The 21,017-nt window shown below is 43.7% G+C and overlaps 1 protein-coding gene across 13 annotated transcripts in view; it reads left to right on the top strand.

Moving 5' to 3' along the window:
• ephb3b (eph receptor B3b) overlaps positions 1-20,541 on the top strand; it is a 56,426-nt gene extending 35,885 nt beyond the window's left edge. The window contains exons 4-16 of one of the 13 annotated variants that reach the window (XM_031859373.1): positions 2,297-2,452; positions 3,428-3,763; positions 6,172-6,296; positions 6,939-7,101; positions 7,634-7,742; positions 9,231-9,283; positions 9,563-9,685; positions 11,682-11,929; positions 12,391-12,606; positions 13,788-13,937; positions 14,336-14,535; positions 17,483-17,638; positions 19,780-20,541. In XM_031859373.1, coding sequence (XP_031715233.1) covers positions 2,297-2,452; positions 3,428-3,763; positions 6,172-6,296; positions 6,939-7,101; positions 7,634-7,742; positions 9,231-9,283; positions 9,563-9,685; positions 11,682-11,929; positions 12,391-12,606; positions 13,788-13,937; positions 14,336-14,535; positions 17,483-17,638; positions 19,780-19,888 — 2,144 coding nt within the window. In that variant the 3' untranslated portion in view covers positions 19,889-20,541. Of the gene's footprint in view, positions 1-2,296; positions 2,453-3,427; positions 3,764-6,171; positions 6,309-6,938; positions 7,102-7,633; positions 7,743-9,230; positions 9,284-9,550; positions 9,770-11,681; positions 11,930-12,390; positions 12,607-13,751; positions 13,938-14,335; positions 14,536-17,482; positions 17,639-19,779 lie in introns of all 13 variants that reach the window. The other 12 variants (XM_031859369.1, XM_031859375.1, XM_031859363.1 and 9 more) reach the window with 12 other exon arrangements.
• Positions 20,542-21,017: the final 476 nt, after the last annotated feature.

Below are 21,017 nucleotides of genomic sequence, written 5' to 3'. Positions count from 1 at the left end.
TGTGCGAGAGAGAGCGTAGTAAATCTAAAGCATGGTGTATGTGGTTAAAAAACTAATTTGTTTGCTCCTGGCAGCTCAAGGTTAAAGCCCTGGCGACTGGGTCCTGATAAAACATACTCTAATCAAGCTTCAGTGGAAACCACAAGGGATAAATCTACCTCTCTTCTCCTTTCACCTCTCCTCAGGTCCACTCTCCTCTCCAAACCCATTTCTCATCATCCTTTGACCATGACTCTTCTTTTCTGTCCTCATGCAGCTTTCTCCACCTTTCTCTGTACTAGTATTTCCTCTCTTTCTCCCGTTCCTTCTCAATCCGAAGGCCATTGCTCAAATTAATATGCCACAAGAGTTACAGTAAGGATGTCTGCATTAATATTAACGGATGAGCCTTTTTTTTTTTGCCTTTCCACTTGTTTGCTGCACATTCTGCACCCCCAATATTCTTTACTTTTCTCGTCATGCTCCATACTTTCCAATTTCAGCATATACTCTAATCAGTTCCTTAAGCTCGATGTTCTGCATGAACATAGAGCTTAGGATAATACACAGGGGAGTGTGGAAAGGGGGGGGGGGGGGGGGGGGGGGGGGGGGGGGGCTGCAGAATTAGCATTATCTATGCCTCCACCTCTTCCACCTCTCCTTCCCTTTTGCTCTTGCCCCTTGTCTCTCTTTCTTCCTCATTCTTTAGCCATTTTTTGAAGGGGAAAATTGATGAAAGGAAGAGGATGACCCCTTTAATCACTGGAAGTTATTTGTCAGCACTTTCAGCCCTTCCTCGAACATTTTTTTTTAAATGGGATTGCTACATCAAAATCTTTGGGCCAAACCTGTTCAAAAACTCCCCAAACTCTCTTCCCTTGGGAGTTGAGAAATTGCTGGTAGTTTACTTTGGGTGAACTTAAATGAACTTGCATGGGTCATGATACGAAAAATCAAAGAAGTTGTTCCCCCACCTGGTAAAGCTCGAGGTTGTTTCTTATCTGTTTATCAAGCAGTATTTCCTGTTAGTCAGTGGTGTGAAAGACTCTGATTAATGGTGGAAGAACAAATACACTCAGTGCTAATGTACACGGTGCAGTCAACTGGTGGTTTTGTGCTAATATTGAACTTAGAAAAAAAAGAAAAGAAAGCGGGGGAAACAGCAGTAGCAGGAAGTGGTCTGCTGTAGATTTGACCCCCAATCTTTGTTGTTTTCAACAGGGAGCGTAAAACAAATGCAGGAGCTATAGTGATGATTATCATTCAGAGGGACAAACATCGCAGTGTGTCCTTGACATTGACGAGATAGCGCACTAGTGGGTCAGCTAATCAACTGGCCCCTGTAAACTTTGCCTGTCTTACCTGCTCTCATCTTTCTTTATTAAACGCTGCGGCAAACTCATTCATCTTTTAACGAGACAGTTTATCAAAGATATGGGGCCTGCCAAAGTCGCCGCTGTCTGTGTTTCCCTCCATGCCTGCAACTTATCACCTGAGTTATACACTTCCAAACAGCGGCTATAAATGTAGAAAGGGCATTCACAAAGGCCAGCGGTGTTTTTATCAGATTAACTGCTTTACTAATCGAGAACCAGTTATGGTAAGTATGATGAAGTTAATTTTGTGAAGGTCTGTGAAGGGAGATTTTAAAGACAGAAGGATTCAGACAACAGTCTCTTAACTTAAGTAAATTGAAGTGAATTGGGGCCTAGATGGTGTGTGTGAACAGACATGCATCTTTGTACAGTTGAGGCCAGACTCATGTTTGTATACACTGCAGCGTGTGCCTCTTTGATTCTCTGTGTGCATGTGTATATGTATTTCATAACTGACTGAATTCAAATGAAAGCACCATGCCAGCACGTTGGCTCTGAGCATCGTGTATGTAATTTCGGATGACAGTCTCATCGTGTGAGCATGGGTTTAAGCAAATAGATACATGCTGCTCAAAACACCCTCTCCACTCTTTGTTTTGCACTCTCTAAAAGGGGAAAAGGGAACATGTGGGCTTGAGGGGAAAAAAAACAAATCATATCCATGTGCACGCATGTACATAAACAAAAATATGCTAAACACATCAAATAAGCGATTCTAGTCATTTTTACCAGTGAGCTGGAACAGTGTTACCATGGAATGTTCCACTAGTGTTGTGGATGCTTGTATACTAAAACTAAGGCTGTGTGAAAGTAAAATCGATTATTTCGGCCTACTACCCCTTTGGAAATATGACCCACACAAATGTAATATAAGTGTTGCCTTAAATTGTTATATACAATCCTCACTATTACTTATTTTTTTCTTTTCTTTTTTACATCAGCTTGCAACCCTGGCACCTTCAAGTCCAAACAAGGAGACAGCTTCTGCATGCCCTGTCCAGCCAACAGCCGTGCCAGCTCAGGAGCATCCAGTGTTTGCTCCTGTAGAAACGGCTACTACCGCTCAGACACCGATTCTCCCGACTCCCCCTGTACCAGTAAGTAAAGACCGCTTTGACCAGATAGCAACCACAAGTTTCAAAGTCACACTGATAAAGTTAAATGTTGTTATTGCAATTCTTTTGAAAACAAGATAGAAATTGATTTATATTTTATATTCATACAGCAATCAAATGTATTGTTAGTCATAAAACTAAATTATTGACTGTGTCGTAAATATTCTCCCAAACTTCCTTCTCTGAATTGTGCTCTCATTGGCTGATTAAAAACCAACAGGAATGGCCACACGGATGGCAAACAAGTCTGCTTGCTTTCCCAACTTTATCCTAAACGTTATCATCCAACTCCTCCCCTGTCTGCCTCTCAGTGTAGTCTATCTGTTCACGATGCTGCCATCCTTTTACAGACAGACAGTGGAGGATTTTTTCTTGTAGCAGTGCCTTCGTTAATAGCAACCACGAACACGTAGGAGCTAATTCATTCGCTGGTGAAGAAAGAAGAAGATCCTTTTTTCTGTTGCTGGGGTGGGGGGCTGATTCTCCCACAGTGCAGTGAGAGATAAGGCTCCAGTAATTGGATAAGAATTGCCGAAGCTCTGCCAATAGTTTGTCTCGGTCGTTCCCCCCAGCACTTTACACACAGACACACACTGGAAATGAGCATGCAATTTAAATTTGAACTGCTGTCCTTTTTTTGGAGAACTGCTGGAAGAGACTCTTGTTATGTTGAAGAAAAAAATGTTGTTGTTAATGCATGAAAAATGTACTAATACCACAGCACAAGGACAATTCATGGGTCATGAATTGTGTTGTAGGCAGCTATGGAATAATGAATGTATGTGTATAATGATATGTAAACTGTGTTTTGCAGTATGAATCTCTGTCTATTGTCAGTATGTCTCTGTACTGTCAGCAAGACAAATTCTGTAACACCTATTGTGCATGGAGATTAAATTCACTCTGATTCCAAACCTATTTTCCTCATCTTAACCACGCTTTTCTTCTCTTTTGCAGCTGTTCCTTCTGCACCACGCAGTGTCATCTCCAGCGTGAACGAAACCTCACTTGTGCTGGAATGGAGCGACCCACGTGACTTGGGTGGCCGTGAAGACATCTTCTACAACGTCATCTGTAAGAAGTGCCTGCCTGAGCGGGGAATGTGCTCGCGGTGTGACGACAACGTTGACATCTCGCCGCGACACCTGGGCCTGACCCAGCGCCGTGTGGCTGTCCGTAATCTACAAGCCCACACGCAGTACAGCTTTGAGATCCAGGCGGTCAACGGTGTTTCCAACAAAAGCCCCTACACGCCTCAGTTCTCTGCAGTGAACATCACCACAAATCAGGCCGGTAGGTGCAGCTGCAGCCCCTTGGCTTACCTGTCAAAGATCAATATTGAACTTGTAGGCACTGCGAAAGGCTTAAAAGAGATGCAAGACAATGTCAGAGAATATGTTCTGCGCTTAAGAAGTAGAGATCAATTTATTGTAAGCATGTAGGAGTGTGTTACATATTTCCCTTTGAACAGGGATTGAGAAGGAAGACATTCTTCTGAATGAGCTTAGAAAGAGACCTTTTCCACACGCCCACAGCATGCTCTGTACTAACACCACTGCAAATAGCAATAGCGAGGCAGTCTGCATTCAAAGTGTTGAACCCTCAGTATTCTAGCTGCCCACTGCTTCCAACCCACCACTCCTCCAGCCCACAGCAACAACAGTAACTAGGCCAATGTTGCAATCAGTGCTTGGATGAAAAAAATAATATTTACAGAAGACTGACATTTTTTTCATGTAGCATATTTACAGCTGATATATATATATATATATATATATATATATATATATACACACACACACATAAGCACACATGATAAGCTATTGCTTGTGTTACTTATATCAAATGTCAGATGTACAATCTAAATTACATTTCAGGGTTAATGATCTGGCATTAAAAAAGGTAGATAGGTATGTAGGTTAGTAAGAAGGTAGGTAGAGTATTTTTACACATTTCAGTGGGTTCAATATACCTTAAATAACCTCAGTGCTGTTGAGCTTACTCTACACTTAAGTTTGTGTGGGTTGGTCTCTTTGTTGAGGTTCTCCCAGGGCTCTTAAGTTGTGCCTTGGATGTGTTTAGTCAATTTGTTAAATTTACTATTCCTGCAGGTTTAGACAACACCAAGGGTTATCCCTTGCTCCTTCCCCCATCATCTCTCGCCTGTCTCCATTGCGTTTTCCTCCGTTTTCAGGGAGGCCTTCTGTTTGGGGGTCTAATACCCAAAGGCCCTACAGGACCCCGCATGAGGGCCTCATTGTTTTACAAGGGGTTCGGCACTGTCCTGACAGGGACCAATGTCCATCCGGGGTTGCTTGGGGTCAGTTGGGTGCAAAAGAAAAGAGGTGATGGGATAGGAGGGGGCGAGAGAGCATCAACTGTGATCAGATTATCCCCTGGTGTAGTCCCAAGACCATCCCTGCATGTGCATTCACCTTTTAAGAAGCAAAATAAATACTAGGGCGGCGATAAGCCCCAGGGGCCACCTCCATGGTTACTCCAACGTCTTCTCCCGGAGGAGGGCCCCTAATCCCCTGGCTAGAGAAACCAGGGGATCTGCCTAGGAAGCATTGTCTTCTGGGGGGAGAAAGGGAGACGTAGTGGGCCTTGGTGGATAGTATGGGGGAGGGAAAGAGGCAGGGAAGGGACGGTTTAGGGCGCAAAGAGAGAGAGAGAGAAACAGGGGGATGTCTGGCCACAAACACAGGCAGCCGAGGGAGAAAGGAAATGCAAGGGGGAGGATGAAAGAACTAAAAATGAAGGATTAAAAAGCTTGAAGTAAGGGAGACTGAGAGTGGAGATGGAGGTCTGCATTAGTGAAAAGGAAGATGAAAAGTGAAGCGCCGAAGAGGACAGGGGAAATTAAAGAAGGTGATTGTGTAGGAAATAGTGAAGTGAAGAATGTTATTTTTTTTAATAGAAGCTACAACTGAAGATTGACAGCTGAAGTTATGAAACAAAATCTGAGTAGTTGGTAGACTGAGAGGAGGGAGTGCATCAGACGTACAAAACAAGCCTGAACCTAGAAAAGAGGAAAGAGAGACGGAGAGGCAGACAACACTTGGCCATTAATAGGCACATGTGAACAAAGCATTAGAAGCTCAGGTGGGTGGAATGCCAGGGTGTTTTATGCTCCTCTGTGAGTGTGAGTCCACCAATGCATGCATGTCTATTTATGGGCAAATTATATAAATTATGTCTATATGAATAAATAAATAAGTAAATAATTCATAGGATGTCTTATAACTTGGAAAACTACCAATGGAGGAAAACATGACTGGTCCCAAAAAAACTTCCTCAATAGTTTGGAGCAAAAGTGCACCAGTAGATTGGCATTAATGCAGTTGAATGCAAAGTGAAAAGTCTGCATCTGTATGTGTGCTTGCCCCTAAGTATGCCTACAGTTGGTGTATGGTAAATGTACCAGAGACTTATCCATCAGTTTTTTAGTTTGATTCTCTTGTCACAGGAGAATTAGACATCCCCTCTCCCTCCCCGCAGACTCGGAGAGAGAATTTGAGCAATAGTGGGGAATGGTTCTGCATACTAACTATCGGCCAAAGCTTTCCACAAAGCCCACAGCCTAAGACTTTGTATGTGGGCTTCTGTGGACATACAAAGGGCATAGAATTTGAAAAAAATCATTACATAGAAAATGATAGCTAAAGCGGATTTTCCTTTATTTGTCTTGCCCTTTGTAGCTCCCTCTGCAGTGCCCACAGTTCACCTGATGGCGGCCACAGCGAGCACCATGAGCCTGTCCTGGCTGCCTCCAGAGAAACCCAACGGAATCATTCTGGATTATGAGATTAAGTACCATGAGAAGGTAAGCAGCAATGTAAGTCAACGCCTCTAATTCAATCCAATTTCATTGACTTGCATGGTCTCTGTTTCATCTGTGTTTCTGTTAATGTGGAAAACAATGCCTCTGCTGATAAACACATGGTTGCAGTGAGGCAAGTCACCATTTCCAATCTTAGCTTGTGTGACTGTCCTCCCATACTTATACCCCTCTTCCTATCACTCTATCCCTCCTTCCATTTTTCTATTTCTCGCCTCCCAATCCTTTTCTGTATTTCTATTATGCTCTGCCTTTTCCTGAAACTCTAATTCCATCTCTCCTTCTTGCCCCCCCTCTTATCCCGCATCCTCTCTCAATCCATGCATTACAAAAGTTCTGGATTTTCTAGGGGCCAAGAGAGTTGTGTCTGGATGCCTCGGAGAAAGAACAAAGGCACTCAGTGTATATCTGCTCTGTTTGTTGTCATATCTTCCTCCCATTGAATTAACACACTGGCTACAATATGTCTCTCTCCCTCTTGCTCTCGCTCTTATCTCCGTATTACTTTCATCGGCCTGTGTGGTTAGATTGTTGTGTAAGTGAGGGTAGAGCATCAGAGAAGGGAGAACACAGGGGGCCACTATTTGGCATTGTTTTGATTACGATTGCTTCTCTTTGCCTCTGCAGGATCAGGGCGAGGCCATTGCTCATACCATGACTGCACAACGGAGCAACGCCCGCATTGAAGGTCTCAAGGCTGGTACACCCTATGTGGTACAGGTCCGTGCCCGAACAGTGGCCGGTTACGGTCGTTACAGCAGCCCAGCCGACTTCAGCACCAACTTGCAAAGTATGTTACTCCCATACCTACTTCATTACCCAGGGATATATTGGAAGATTTGTGGCTTATAGCAATACCTCTATAATAGTGCTGTGCAGAAGTTTATGAGCGTAATGGAGGCTCAAAGGCTCATAGACCTAGAAGCTACTATGCTTATTCATGCAAAAAGACTGAAATCCTTGTAGAGAATTTGACTTATGATTTGATGAAAATCTACTCCGGGCAATCAGTCAAGGTATCAGCCTCACTTTTACTCTATATCATAGTCATCATTAAGCAGACACAGAAAACTGCATTTATTAATCTCAGGTCGCTCTCCATTGTGCTTAATAAAGCCTGAAGAATGCAGGGACATGGTTACTTATGTAAGCATATAAATCTGAAGTGGGAATGCCGTGAGAGGTGTAAAAAGCTTACAGTTAGACTTACGACAGAGCACACATTGGCACAGTCATCAACTATACAAATGGATTTCCGGCTGTGTGGTGAATGTTTGTGAGGAGTCCTCCAAGTAACCACTTTTTCTCTTTGACCCCTAAAGCCGACCCACCAAAGTCTTGGCAGGAGCAGCTGCCACTCATCGTGGGATCAGCCACCGCCGCCTTTGTCTTCATCATTGCAGTTGTGGTCATCGCTATCGTCTGCCTCAGGTCAGAATGTACCTAGCTCTATCAGCCTCTCAAAAAGTCAAAACACGTAAAAGAGGAGCATGTGTGCCAAAACATGTCTACGCTGACTCACTTTCTGCACAATATGTTCAGTGAGGATTTACAGAAACATTTGTGGAAAATATTTTTCCTTCAAGTTGAAAAAAAAACCAGATAGCTACAAATGTCAACTTTGTTTGCATGTCCTCCAAACCACCACAGAAGAGTCTCAGCGGATTGCTGTGCCACGTGTGAGGCCACTGAATGTCAGATTAGCCTTTTGAATTTGTCAACAGTAAACAGCTTTGGCCAAAATGCTACTTTGCTCACTGGACACAGCATGGCGGAGCAGCTGTTGGGCCTGATAGGTCTCTCCTCATGGCCCGGCACTCAGAATCAACTGTGCGTTTGCCCGACCACAAAGAACCCAGATGTGGCCCTGTCTGCTGGGCCCAATTGACTGGGAAGGTGCGAGCGGCTGCTCACACCTTTCAAAAAGCCTGACACTGCATCAGCTGGGTCTAACCACACTCGTTTATTCTTATACCACTAATTTGTCAAGCAGCAAATGCAGTGCATGTGTGTATATACGTGTGAAAGGTTGGCACCCGCCCACTGGGTTCCCTCCACAAGCCAGTTCAGGCAGCGTCTGACAAGCGTGGGCATCGGTCACGCCAGACTGAATAATAATCTCCCTTGCTACCCCACCTCTCCCTCTCGCTTCTTCGCTCTCTTCTATTTTCACACCGCTACATTGTGTCTCTCTCAGGGTCTTGGCTTAGCTGCTGCTCTGACTGCCACAGAAGAAAAAGAAGAAAATAGTAGTAATACAAAACCGAATTAGAATTTGAAATAAGATGCAAATCACCATTGGGTATCATTGCCCTGGTTACTGGTTAGACAACAAAGGAAGCACATTAACATGTAATTTCAACAACCCAGCCCCCTCGCTCTGTCATCATCTTTGCCACTCCCCCTCCTCCGTGAAGGAAGATGAGGATACAGAAACTAAAAGAATGAAAAGAGAGAAGGGAAATAGTGAAAAAGGAAAAAGAGAATGACGGCAAGACAGAGAGCGTCCATGACGAGAAAAATAAGAGGCACAAACACTCAGTGTGATGTCTGTAGGGCGAGTAAGCCGAGACAGCTGAGCTTGCTGTTTGAGTCTGCTTTTGTCTCGTTTGCTCATTTTTATGGGTACCGAGAGTAAGTGGCTTTCACTTGCTGCTTCAGACAATGGTATGATATCTTTTTTGGTTTAGACTCTTGTTCCAGTCCCCAAGTATGAACATTTTTACCACCAGTCATTGATCCAATCTTTTGTTATCTACAGTGCATCCCTTGCTTCAAATGCTACAGCGTAGTGTGGCTACATCTCTGCAGACATTATTAGGGATCTGTTTTCTTCTCCCGCTTTTGTTCCTTTCCGGCATTTGCACCCTGCTGTGTGGAGCCACGTGACTCAGTTTGTGTTTTCATCTTTCTCAACAGAAAGCAGAGAAACGGTTCAGAGTCGGAGTACACAGAGAAACTGCAGCAGTACAGTAAGTCTCTTTGCTGAGATGCTCCTGCCTCTTGCACTATTCACATTCCAAAAGCATTATTTCTATACTTCTGCTTAGTCATTACTACTTAGCAATGGCTCAGCATCCTTAACCACTAAATAATAGCTCACATAGCATGAATTGGTTTCCAGTGCAATAATATAGCATTGATCTATCCTTTGTTGATAAAGAATATGTATTCAGACCTTTACATAGAGTTAAAATGAAGTTTGACGCCATAGATTCACTTGCCTGTTCTTGCCACTGAATCCCCTATAGTAACACCTGGAATGAAAGTCTACATTGACCCCTTCACCTATGAGGATCCCAACGAGGCTGTGCGCGAGTTTGCCAAGGAGATCGACGTCTCCTGCGTGAAGATCGAGGAGGTCATCGGCGCAGGTAACCCACCAAAGCTCCTGAGCTACAGGGGGAAGACTGCTAGTCACCTCCAGGCCATACCGTTAGAGGACTTCACACCAAGCGGTACTTTCACTCAATTCATCGCTAGACCTCTCCTTGCCCCCCCCCCCCCCCCCCCACACTCGTCATCTGTTAGGAACCCTTTTCCAGTTTTACAGATGTCTCCAGCACTCTAAAGCATAACTAGCTGCAGTGTGTCCTCTTTAAGTTAGCGTCACTCAGTTTCACCCTTAAGTTGTGTGCCATGCCGTGTGCATTTAGAGTAGCTGCAATACCTTTTGTATGGGGGATTATTATTTTCACCTTATTTCCTTTAAACAGAGCCCAATCCTGGATTGAGAAAAATGCTATGTGAGGAAATTAATTTAGTTTAAATAATTATGAAACAGCAGTCATTTCCAAATGACTAAAAACTTGAATCTAATGGAATCAGATGTTGCACAATGCAAGACTACAGTCCCGTACAGACAGGATTTGTTTCTCTAGGGGAGATGGCAATCCTGTCTGGTTTGCCCTCTTATCTCTTTCAGTATTAATTACAGCCCTATTGTTTTTTGGCCATACTTTTTCTAATTTTACTTCTTATACAGATAGATAATTTGTGTGTTAAAATATAACTATTTGCACATGAATAGATTTGACCTAAACCCATTACTTGGTTACTGACATATAGTTGTTATTGAAAGACCATGTGGAGAATCTGAACTACAGATCCTACATGTGTAGTAGCCTGTGGAGTATGTTGGATTGTTCAAAGTTACCAAGGAGCAGGGCTAATATTTATCTCCTGCATCCCCGTGAGATATAGATTTCTGTCTGCATGGGGCGTAAGATATAAAAACATTACTTGTCCAGGAATGGTAGTCTCTGACCTTGCCCACCTTTTAGTTTCTTGTGAACCTCTTTATTAAAGAGTGCTTCTATGGATAACTACATGTAACCCCTGTTTTTGGCATTATGTGGTTGTGTCCCCTCCTTTAGAAACCCTCCCCAAATTGATATGTTGTAGATAGTAAAGTATTTTATGTTTATGATATATTTTATAGTAATATCTCTGCTCAAAAGCTGCAGGACTGTGCCAATTGAGGTTGAGTTTTCTAAGTATTGTACTGAGCCAAAATGGAGGACGTTGTGATGGCAGAGATGGGAGTCCCTACTACTGCTTCTGCTACTACCATTACTACTGCTACTACTACAGTTCTTCTACTTCTGAGGCCACTACTTGAAACACGTCGCTTCCCAGCATTCGCCTTCAAAGTGACGAACCCTCAACCCCTGTCTTCCCTGTCCCCCTCCTCTCCTCTCCCCCCCTCAATCCATCCCTCCATCCCTCATCCCTCCATCCATCCCCTGCCTACCTTCCCCTGACTTTCCCCACATCGCTCACATCGCCTGATTCATCTTGCATTCTTGCACACGCTTGGTGTAGACTCTAAACGTAAAGCGTCCACCAGCCCAAGAGCCCCCAAGCTTCTGTCTCCACCTATCTCCTCCTCCTGTGCCCGCTTCTCTAGTCACTCTAAAGCATAGCACCCCCTTTCCCCCACCAAATACATGCCCCCCTCTCCTCCTCTGTCCCCCTCAGCTCCTCACACTCTGTCACCCTGCTTTTACCATTTTTTTCACATTTCAAATAAGTTTTTTTTTTTTCAACTTTCTCACATTTCATCATTATGCCTCAAACTCAACATGCTGTTTCTTTTAATCCGTAGCTTAACAGCACAAAGTCATTGTATGCACCCCCATCACCACCATCCCTTGACACTGGCCTAGAGTCCTGGCTTATCTTGCAGTTCCCTCTGTCCCACCCCTCCTGCTACCCTTCCCTGGCTCCTTGGTTCTAACCAGTTAACTGTCCCCTCTCCCCTCTTTTCCCCCACTCTCCTCCACTCTTCCGTCATACCTCTCTCCCCTCCCTCTTTCTCTCTCTCCTTCTGTTGCCGTTTCTCTGCCTGGCTCACGTGGGCTCTCCCAGGAGAGTTTGGGGAGGTGTGTCGCGGTCGCCTAAAGCTGCCTGGGCGCCGGGAGATCATCGTAGCCATCAAGACTCTCAAAGTGGGCTACACTGACCGCCAGAGGCGAGACTTTCTGTCTGAGGCGTCAATCATGGGCCAGTTTGACCATCCCAACATTATCCGTCTGGAAGGTGTGGTCACCAAGAGTCGGCCAGTGATGATTGTGACCGAATTCATGGAGAATGGCGCACTGGACTCTTTCCTACGGGTGAGGAACAAAAAACAGCAAATTAGCCCATCCAAATCTATTTTTAATTATCTCACTTTCTTTGGTGCGATGAAAGGTCTTCTTAAGCACTGCTGCAGAGCCCACAATGGTTATCTGACATATACCGCTTTCAGGCAATTGGTGACATTTACAAAGAGCTCAGTCTCCAATGTATCACTGCCTCAAAGTCACATCAGGCACTGTCTGCCAGAGAAAGGGTAAGGGAGGAACTGAGAATGGATAGGTAGCAAAGAGAAAGATGTTACAGTGTGAAGTGATATTAGATGAGAGATGCAGGAAAGAGGGCATATGCAAAGAAAGTACTGTAAAAGACATTGAAAAAAAATAAAAATAGGTAGGACAAATAAAGGTAAAAGGGAGGCTAACATATATTCCTTTGAACATGCAACCTTGGTCTAGTATCCAATCTATCCTTGTCCTCCTCTCTCTTCCTATGCCAGCTCAACGATGGACAGTTCACAGTGATCCAGCTGGTTGGCATGCTGCGTGGTATCGCAGCAGGCATGAAGTACCTGTCAGACATGAACTACGTGCACAGAGACCTGGCTGCCCGTAACATCTTGGTCAACAGTAATCTTGTGTGTAAGGTGTCTGACTTCGGCCTATCCCGTTTCCTCGAGGATGACCCCGCAGACCCCACCTACACCAGCTCCCTGGTGAGTCAGAGTCAATGTGTGTGAATGTGCTTGAGTTTGCGTATTCATGTTTGGAATCAATGTTTAAAGGTGCTACATGTACAGTTTTAACATCGATACATCACCAATTATGTTAATTTTAGCCACTTTTACAAGTTAACCCACAGCATTGCCAAGTATAAATGTATTAAAAAAAAAATAGATCTGTGTCAAGTCTGTTCCCATGCGACATAACCATTATGGGTAGAGAGGGAGTTTTTTTCTCTTACTGTGGATGTCAGGTGAAAGTGGAAAAAATAAGATCATTCAAAAGAATGCTGCTGAAACATTGTTAATCGTGACATTACGAGTCACAATAGTACATCCACTTTGATGGCTGTATACTCCCTCTCTACCCATAAAAAAAAAAAAAAAAAAAAAAAAAAATTATATATATATATATATATATTTGCTGCGTTGTTGGTACTGAAGCCGAATCAGCTTTACAGACATTTTGCAATATCCTTTGTCGACAAATTACTGGCAAGTCTGTTATGAAAGACTGATTCTTGATCCTATGTAAAATTGGCCAAGCAGGATACTAAAATAATAAAAGCCACCTCTTTGGCCTGTATACAGCAGTCTATGCTTCCTTCTGGGTCTGTTGACTGAAAGGTCTCTCTTCTTCCACAGTGCAACTCAAATAAAACCTTCTGAATATGTTACAATGGCAAGGAAGCAATGGTGTTACCTATAATTTATAGTAATTTAACTAAAATGTATATATACTAATACTAATATCCTGAGCACCTGAATCCAAGGAGATTAATAAAGTATCTTCTATCTGTCTACCTAATGTGGAAGTGTTTTATTTCCTCTAGGTGAGGTGATTGGTATTTCATGCACTTTCTCACAGAGTTCAATTTGTCAGATAGTTACAGTATATGAAAGGATTCTACGCCGGTGATAGATCGATGTTGAAAAATACAGTGTGTAGCACGTTAAATGTTCTTCTAGCTTCACGTGTTTGTACATATCATTTTCTAACCTTGTACGTACATGGTGTTTGGTTTGTACAGCATGCACCCATGTGTTGTGCATCAACATTTCCCTTAGACTGTGTTTTTCTCACCCTCTCTCTCCCTCTTGTATGTGTGTGATTCTGTGTTTGTGCTCCATCCCTCCAGTATTTCATGCTCACCTACTCATTCGCATATCCACAGGGAGGGAAGATACCCATTCGCTGGACGGCTCCAGAGGCAATTGCCTACAGGAAGTTCACCTCGGCCAGTGATGTGTGGAGCTACGGCATTGTCATGTGGGAAGTGATGTCGTATGGCGAACGGCCGTACTGGGACATGAGCAATCAAGATGTAAGCTGATATGAGGCTATTTGTTTTCCATTACGTGACATATGCATCATTTATGTGACATTACATTATATGTTATTGATTTCCAAGAAATGTTATTCAGTTGAAATATCCAGCATAAACATTTGCAAGTTTTCATCCACTTCTGCCCAAAAGCCATTCTCTCTCTACATACCTATACACAACTACCACTCAAAACTAATCTTTCTCTGTCCCTTATTTCTACGCATTCCCGAAATAATTTTTCCTGTTTATCTTTGACTCCATCATTTCCCTCATTCATCCTCTGTCCCCCCTCACTTGCTATTTCCATCAACCCGTCTCTCTCATTGTGTTCCATACTGCCTCTACACCGTACTCTGATTAGAAGTGATTGAGATTTCTCTATCGTCCTTTCTCAGGTGATAAATGCCGTGGAGCAGGACTATCGACTGCCCCCACCCATGGACTGTCCCACAGCACTGCACCAGCTCATGTTGGACTGCTGGGTCAAAGAGAGGAACCTGCGACCCAAATTCACCCAGATTGTGGCCACGCTGGACAAGCTTATCCGCAATGCTGCCAGCCTAAAGGTGGTCACCAACAGCGCACAGTCCACCGGGTAAGTTATCATATAATTCTGAAAGAAAAAAAGTATGTGGGTCACATCAAGTTAAGCTTCAATGCAAATGTTGTATCTTGTGTATGCTCAGTGGAGCTGGTGATTATAGAAATCGTTTCTCTTAGTTTCTCTGGAGGTCCTGGATTTTAGTAAGTGGCTTAGTGATCTTTGTAAAGGGCAATAATGTCACATTATGGTCATCGCAGAATAGATATTAGTGCTGATTGCTTTCTAAAAAATCTGCTATGGTCTTCTTAGGTCATATGTTGAGGAGACCTGCTGACTCTTGTGATAGATTACAGTAATAGGTCATTAGTTTATTGAATGAAGTCACTTGACTTTCCAGCCGTGAGAGTACTGGCAGAGCAATTTCATTTGCGCCTGAGCCAGAGCAACTGCGATAATGATTTCCATTGTGCAAATATTTCTTATCCAAGTTAATACGGTGTACGTGAGTCAGCTGTAACGATCTCTCAACTCCTATAAAGTGCAGATTTCTTCCCATACAACTCTTTAATTCTCACAAATGCAGCCTAGGCCATTATGCAAATCCAAATTACCATCACTCAATACAGCCCTTAAAGCAACTCCTCCGCCAACTGGGAGCTTAATCAATGATGTCACATCTACATTTAGCTGCACTACCTTCCTCCACAACTTGTTTCCTGGAAATAATTTGGAGGATAGAAGGTGGTGGAGTTGGAGCGATAGGGAGGGGAATGACCTACCTATCTGTCCCTGCATCAGGGTCTTTCTGTCTTGAGGGAGGGCTGCAGACAATCCTGGTTTAGGCTCATGGGGGACACCAGGGTCTCGGTTGGCCACCAGAGTGATGTTTTTAGAAGATTAAGCTTGCGGTTAATTAGCTCGATTAAGGCGATGCAAAAAGAAGACGGGAGCGCCTTTTAATTAGCCACTAACGAGATTTTAAACGGGCCAGCGGAGAGGTGGCCTCCTGCCGACAAACCTAACAAGGGAGGAGTGAGATGATGCCGCCGTCCTGGTCGGCATTGAAGGGTGGCTAGAGGTTAGCTAACACTGTCTGGGATGAAAGTGCTTTGGTTGTGTGCGTTATGTGCACTTGACATGGCTGCATATTGCATTGTAGGTGTAAAGTGGTTTGTAAAGAGGTTTGGTGATGCTAGGCTTCCTGCACCATCTGTGCTTAATTTCTACTGTTGAGTCTATGTTATAAATGCAGACATTCCCACTTTCTAAACTTCCTAAAAATGCAGAACAGTTTGACAGACCTAACCCGTTGGAAAACAGTTGACAGTCCCAACCTTAGACCTTAAATTTAGGCTTGGTCAGTAACTGTCTCACTAGCTAGCCAACAATATTACACAACTTTCCTGCTGTGTTTCTGCTTTTGGCTCACATGTGGCCAGCAACGGACTGGACCCTTTTGAAGCCAACTTTAGAGGACGACGACTAACAATACTCTATTAAGAAAAGCCAGGGTCTGGCGTTAACAACGGCCTGAGGCTCCGAAGCACAAGCCTTATTAAAAATCCCTCCATCTACACCACTCAATGGAGCCTCTGTATCACTGTTATTAACTCCCCCGCCATGCCTTTTCTCTTTTCCCCCTCTTTCTCTCTCCATTCCTCTTTTAATTGTTAATGAATCTAATGCCATCAAAAAGGATGACAGGGATCAACAGAGCAGAGAGGAGGGGAGACAGTGGCGCTCTCTCTTTGCCTGCTCCCTCATCTGTTTCTCCCCACTCTGCTCACCACACCTCCCTGTCTCCCCTCCACCATCATCTCCTCCCTTGTTTATCCGCTCCACTTCTCTCTGAGTTGTAGCACAGTTTTATTAAAACTCCCAAGGTGGCCTCTCTATCTACAGCATTGATCAGCCAAGGGGTTACTTTGTTCTTTAAAAAGGCCCTTTAGGGCTGTCAACAGGTGTGCAAGAACATGCAAAACACACTCCAACACATTTTCAGGAATACACACATGAAGGTTTGTGAGTAACTCCTTCCATTGTTGCCACTTCATGGAGGTTCATGTGTCAGTCCTACCATGCAATCACACAAACACGTAAACGACATCTGTGTTTACTTTCCACAGATATCATGAAGCGTTCTCCCAAAATGCATTTCCACCTCTGTGGGATCGTGTTACACTTTTGTCTAGCCAAACTCGGATGACGTTCCTGTAAGAACATGTGCATATTCAATCAAAAACAATGTACATTAAAGCATACAATTTTATAACTTACTAGTTAAACTTATGTTCATACGGGGAGACCAAATCTGGTTTGAGCTGACCAGGAAGAAACACATGTAAAGGATTTAAACCACACTTGCATGTGGTTTGAAAGTGCAACTCAGTACAAACTCTCAGATTGAATTTCAAGTGGGATTTGTTTTTCTGTTATGTCAGTCCCCATGCAACACAGTGACATCTCACTGAAACAAGACAAACAAGGGCCAACAAAGCAATCCAGACATTTTTAGGGAAACATGGCACATTCTTACATCACTGATGCTGCCAGATAAATGCATTCTTAATTAAGAAAAATATCCACTTTGTTACTATGGCAGCTGTTATAATTATAGCAAATTATTATAGTTTCTGAATTTGAAATCTGATGTGGTTCCTTGTAATATGTCAATGCGTGTAGTCAAGATTTGACATCTGCTCACACACCACCTTGCCTCACCAGCTTCAGTGCAAGCATCCACCACCAACCACCCAAGCCTCCAGCCAGTCTCTCCACAGTCATGAAAGTGACCCCCCTCCCACCCCCCTGCACACAACTCCTTACATGTGGAGGAGAGGAGAAGAGAGGAGGAGAGCTGGAGAAATGGAGAGGTGGCGCTCAGTGGGGGGCGTATGGGGGTGAGGTTGGCCGGTAGAGGCAGTACAGTGACGACCTTAACCCTCTCTCTCTCTCTGTTTCTCTTTCTCCCTCCTCCCTCCCCCATTCCCCAATGTAGGGTATCCCAGCCCTTGCTTGACCGCTGTGTGCCAGACTATACCACTTTCACCACTGTGGGGGACTGGCTGGACGCCATCAAGATGAGCCGCTACCGTGACAACTTCGTCAATGCCGGATTTGCTTCCTTTGACCTCGTGGCCCAGATGACAGCAGAGTGAGTGGAGAGGGAGTGGATGCAGCTAATCAGCCATAAATTGATTGACTGTGCTGAGTTTGAGAGCCAAAGTTGTGTTATACAGATTGCCCTTGAGGGAATAAAACTGGTCTCACGGCGAAATTAAACATAAGATGTGGAAAAGAGGCTCCGATTAGACATCAAATCAATAACAGATGTAAAGAATAAAAATCAAAGCACAATATACTGTATATCCGGTGTGCCACTAACAAAAATCATACCTTGAAGACATACTGTATCATGCCATCTACTGTTATGTGTTCGAGCATTTATGTAGACATAAAGAATACTATAGCTTAATAAGGAAAAAGGGAAAATGGAAGATTTACTGGAACCATTAAAACACAAGATTCTCCATACTTTTCCTATAATTTGGTAGGTAATCAATCAGAATAGGTTTGCTGTTGAACGGGGAGGATTATGTAATCATGAGGGGACTAATAACAATCACCTGCTCCAGAAGCTTATACACAATCGACAGATACACAATTTACCAGAGTAGAACAATTCTTCAGCAAGCACTCGTCGCTGCTTCCTTAACTACGAGCTCCAGTTGACCTTGAGGATCATCCACCTTCTGCTGTGTTTACCAACAGGAAATGATGTAATGGAAGTCATGGAAATTGGAGGCCAGAGATGATCAAATAAATGAATTACCATTATAATGATAAATAAATTATCCTCATTAGCTGCATAATAGGCAATGGAGGTGGGGGTAATTTGTTTCAATTTGGCCAGGCTGACAGGTGTGGTGTACTGTGGTTCTCTGTTGCCCTTAATGGCCAGTAATTCCTCTAATGGTTCCCATTTATTATCATTTCATCCTCCATCGCTGCACTGATGGGGGTGGCGAAATATGAAAAAAAACAAAAAAAACACCATTTATTTGTGTGAAATTGCAGTGATGGACCCTTATTTGGCTTTGGAGAGGATGGATGTGCAGTGTGTATGTGTGTGTGTGTGTGTGTTAGCACACGCACGCAATGTATGTGTATGTGTATGTGCGTTTGCTTGCACATGTGTGAGTTTCGGTGCACACTGTTTTACTAAAATGGATGGGGCCACAGAGTCATTGAGACAAGCAGAGTATATGGTGTCTGTGTGTAATATTAGATTAACCAGTATTTGTGTGTGTGTGTGTGTGTGTGTGTGTGTGGGTGGGTGTGTGTGGGTGTGTGTGACTGAACGGAGAGGACGCAGACTGTGGCAGAGCCCCAACAGTTAGCTAATCGCTGCCCCAGACGCCGTCCGCTCTCTTCTATCGACTGGGGAAATCAAACAAGCGAGCGGAAAAGAGAGGTTCTCGTGATATAATTGTACAGCGTTAAACAAACAGAGCCACGATGATTAGATTATGCTGACTGACTAATGACGGCCAAAGCAGGTGCACTCTCCCAGGCCTTTTCTTCCAGGGTGTAGTAATGTCAACTTTAGAGTATGTCAACATTTCACATTTTCCCACTGCACCTTCAACTGACTCTAAAGATTACACTGTAGCTGCTGTGAGCCCTCGGCTATAAGACTAATTTACACTTTCCAGTCTTATTTGCTGTAGTTTTTCCTGGATATCTTTGAGCAATGAGGAATGTGGTTTGCAACAGTGGCTGAGCTAAAGCTGATTTACTGACACACAGACCCATTCTAAGTATGAATGACAGGCCCCTAACCGAGTAATCTGTTTAGTAAATTACAAAAAAAAAAAAAGGATCTTCTGCTTCGCCGTTTCTATAGCTAAGTGGCAGGCTGGTGTGGACTCTGTGAAGCCTGCCAGCTGCCGAACAGTAGCTAAGTTTTCTCTTTAATCATTAACTATCAGACTATGGCTCCTTGACTCTCCTCATCTTGCCCATCTGCCAGGCAACAGGAGTATGTTGCATTAAGACCAACATTCACTATAGCTGGATGAGTGTTCCCATTTTGTTGACATACCCTCTGGATGCCATTTTATGGGTGATTGCCAAGGTGCTGCCCATGTTCGCACCTGGTTGATTGTGTGATTACTTGTAGGTGAAAAGTGAAATTTGCATTTCAATTTTGAACATGTGATGTTTGTCTACTTTTTTTTTTTTTTTAATTTTTATGACTCAGCCACCTGTTCTTATTTTCTTCTCACTCCACAGGGACTTGCTGCGGATAGGGGTAACGTTGGCTGGCCATCAGAAGAAGATTCTCGGTAGCATTCAGGACATGAGACTACAGATGAACCAAACACTTCCTGTCCAGGTGTGAGCGTCAGGACAAACAGACCGATGCAGTCGAAGGACAGCCAGACAGGAAAAGGGGGGAGGAACTGTGCCAGAAAGAGCCATTGTAAAACCCTAGCTGCCTGACCCATCTCTGCCAATTAGACGCTATGAAACTGGCTTGCAGTGCCTCTGACTATTTTTTTTCTCGTTATTTCACTACCACTTCCATTTCCTGTTCCTGCTTTTTGTGTTACTCCTCATTGTTTATTTTTCCATCCAATCAGAATTTGTGTGTTTTTGAAAGAGGAGGAAGAGTTACCCCCCTTATATTCCATGCGTGCCTCACCAGCTCTGGTGTGGGTGGACGTTTGCATGCATGTGTGTTTTAGTGAGGTTGGCCTTAGCCCTGTAACTGAAATGTCACACTCTGATCCTCACTCAAGAGCCCCTCTCCGTGACCTCTCAACCCAGCTTTGATGGACGTGATGCATAGTAAGGAATGAATGCCCTGGTGTAAAATAATAAGTGAACGAAAGGGTCACACACAAAAAAAAAGACGAAAGAAACAGCAGAGATGTTTTGGACCCACAGGAGATAGAGGACAATTCTTTCCCTGATAGAAGTTGTTTTACTGTGCACGTGTGTGTCGTTCTCCATCTTCATATTGAAGGTGTGTAATGTAAAAGGGCACTTGCTGGAGAAGGGTGAGGTGGTGGAAGAGGATATATGATGGGCTGAGATCAAAGGTCAAGAAGATGACTGGGGTCAAAGGAGGGCAGTCACATTTTTGGACCCTTGTTTTGGATGCTGAATCATCAAAAGGTCACCAGTTGACCTCTTCACCCTGACCTGAAGTGACTCAGGATAGCTCCAAAACGCTCATCAAGTGTGTTTTTACAGATACAATGTTTTATTTTTGTTTGTCCACAAATCTTTTTTTCTTTCATTTTTTTTGGGCTTTCTTACACATTTTTGGGAGATTTGTGGTTTCCGAATGGCCGGTCAAACTCAAGTACCCCCACTGGACACTTAATGTGATTAAGGGGAGACAAGGACTGTGGCAACACTATAGAAAGACCACTCGGCCTTTTGTGTGCGTTTTTGTATGTGTGCGTGCACATGTGTGCGTATATGTGTGATTAAGTGTGCTTGGATGTGTGAGTACGTCAAGT

The sequence above is a fragment of the Anarrhichthys ocellatus genome, unplaced genomic scaffold (genome assembly GCF_004355925.1).
Source record: "Anarrhichthys ocellatus isolate YVR2014 unplaced genomic scaffold, GSC_Weel_1.0 scaffold22, whole genome shotgun sequence".
In the NCBI taxonomy this organism is placed as follows: Eukaryota; Metazoa; Chordata; class Actinopteri; order Perciformes; family Anarhichadidae; genus Anarrhichthys; species Anarrhichthys ocellatus.
Note: the sequence above shows the minus strand (reverse complement) of the source record. Positions and strands in the feature narration are given on the sequence as shown.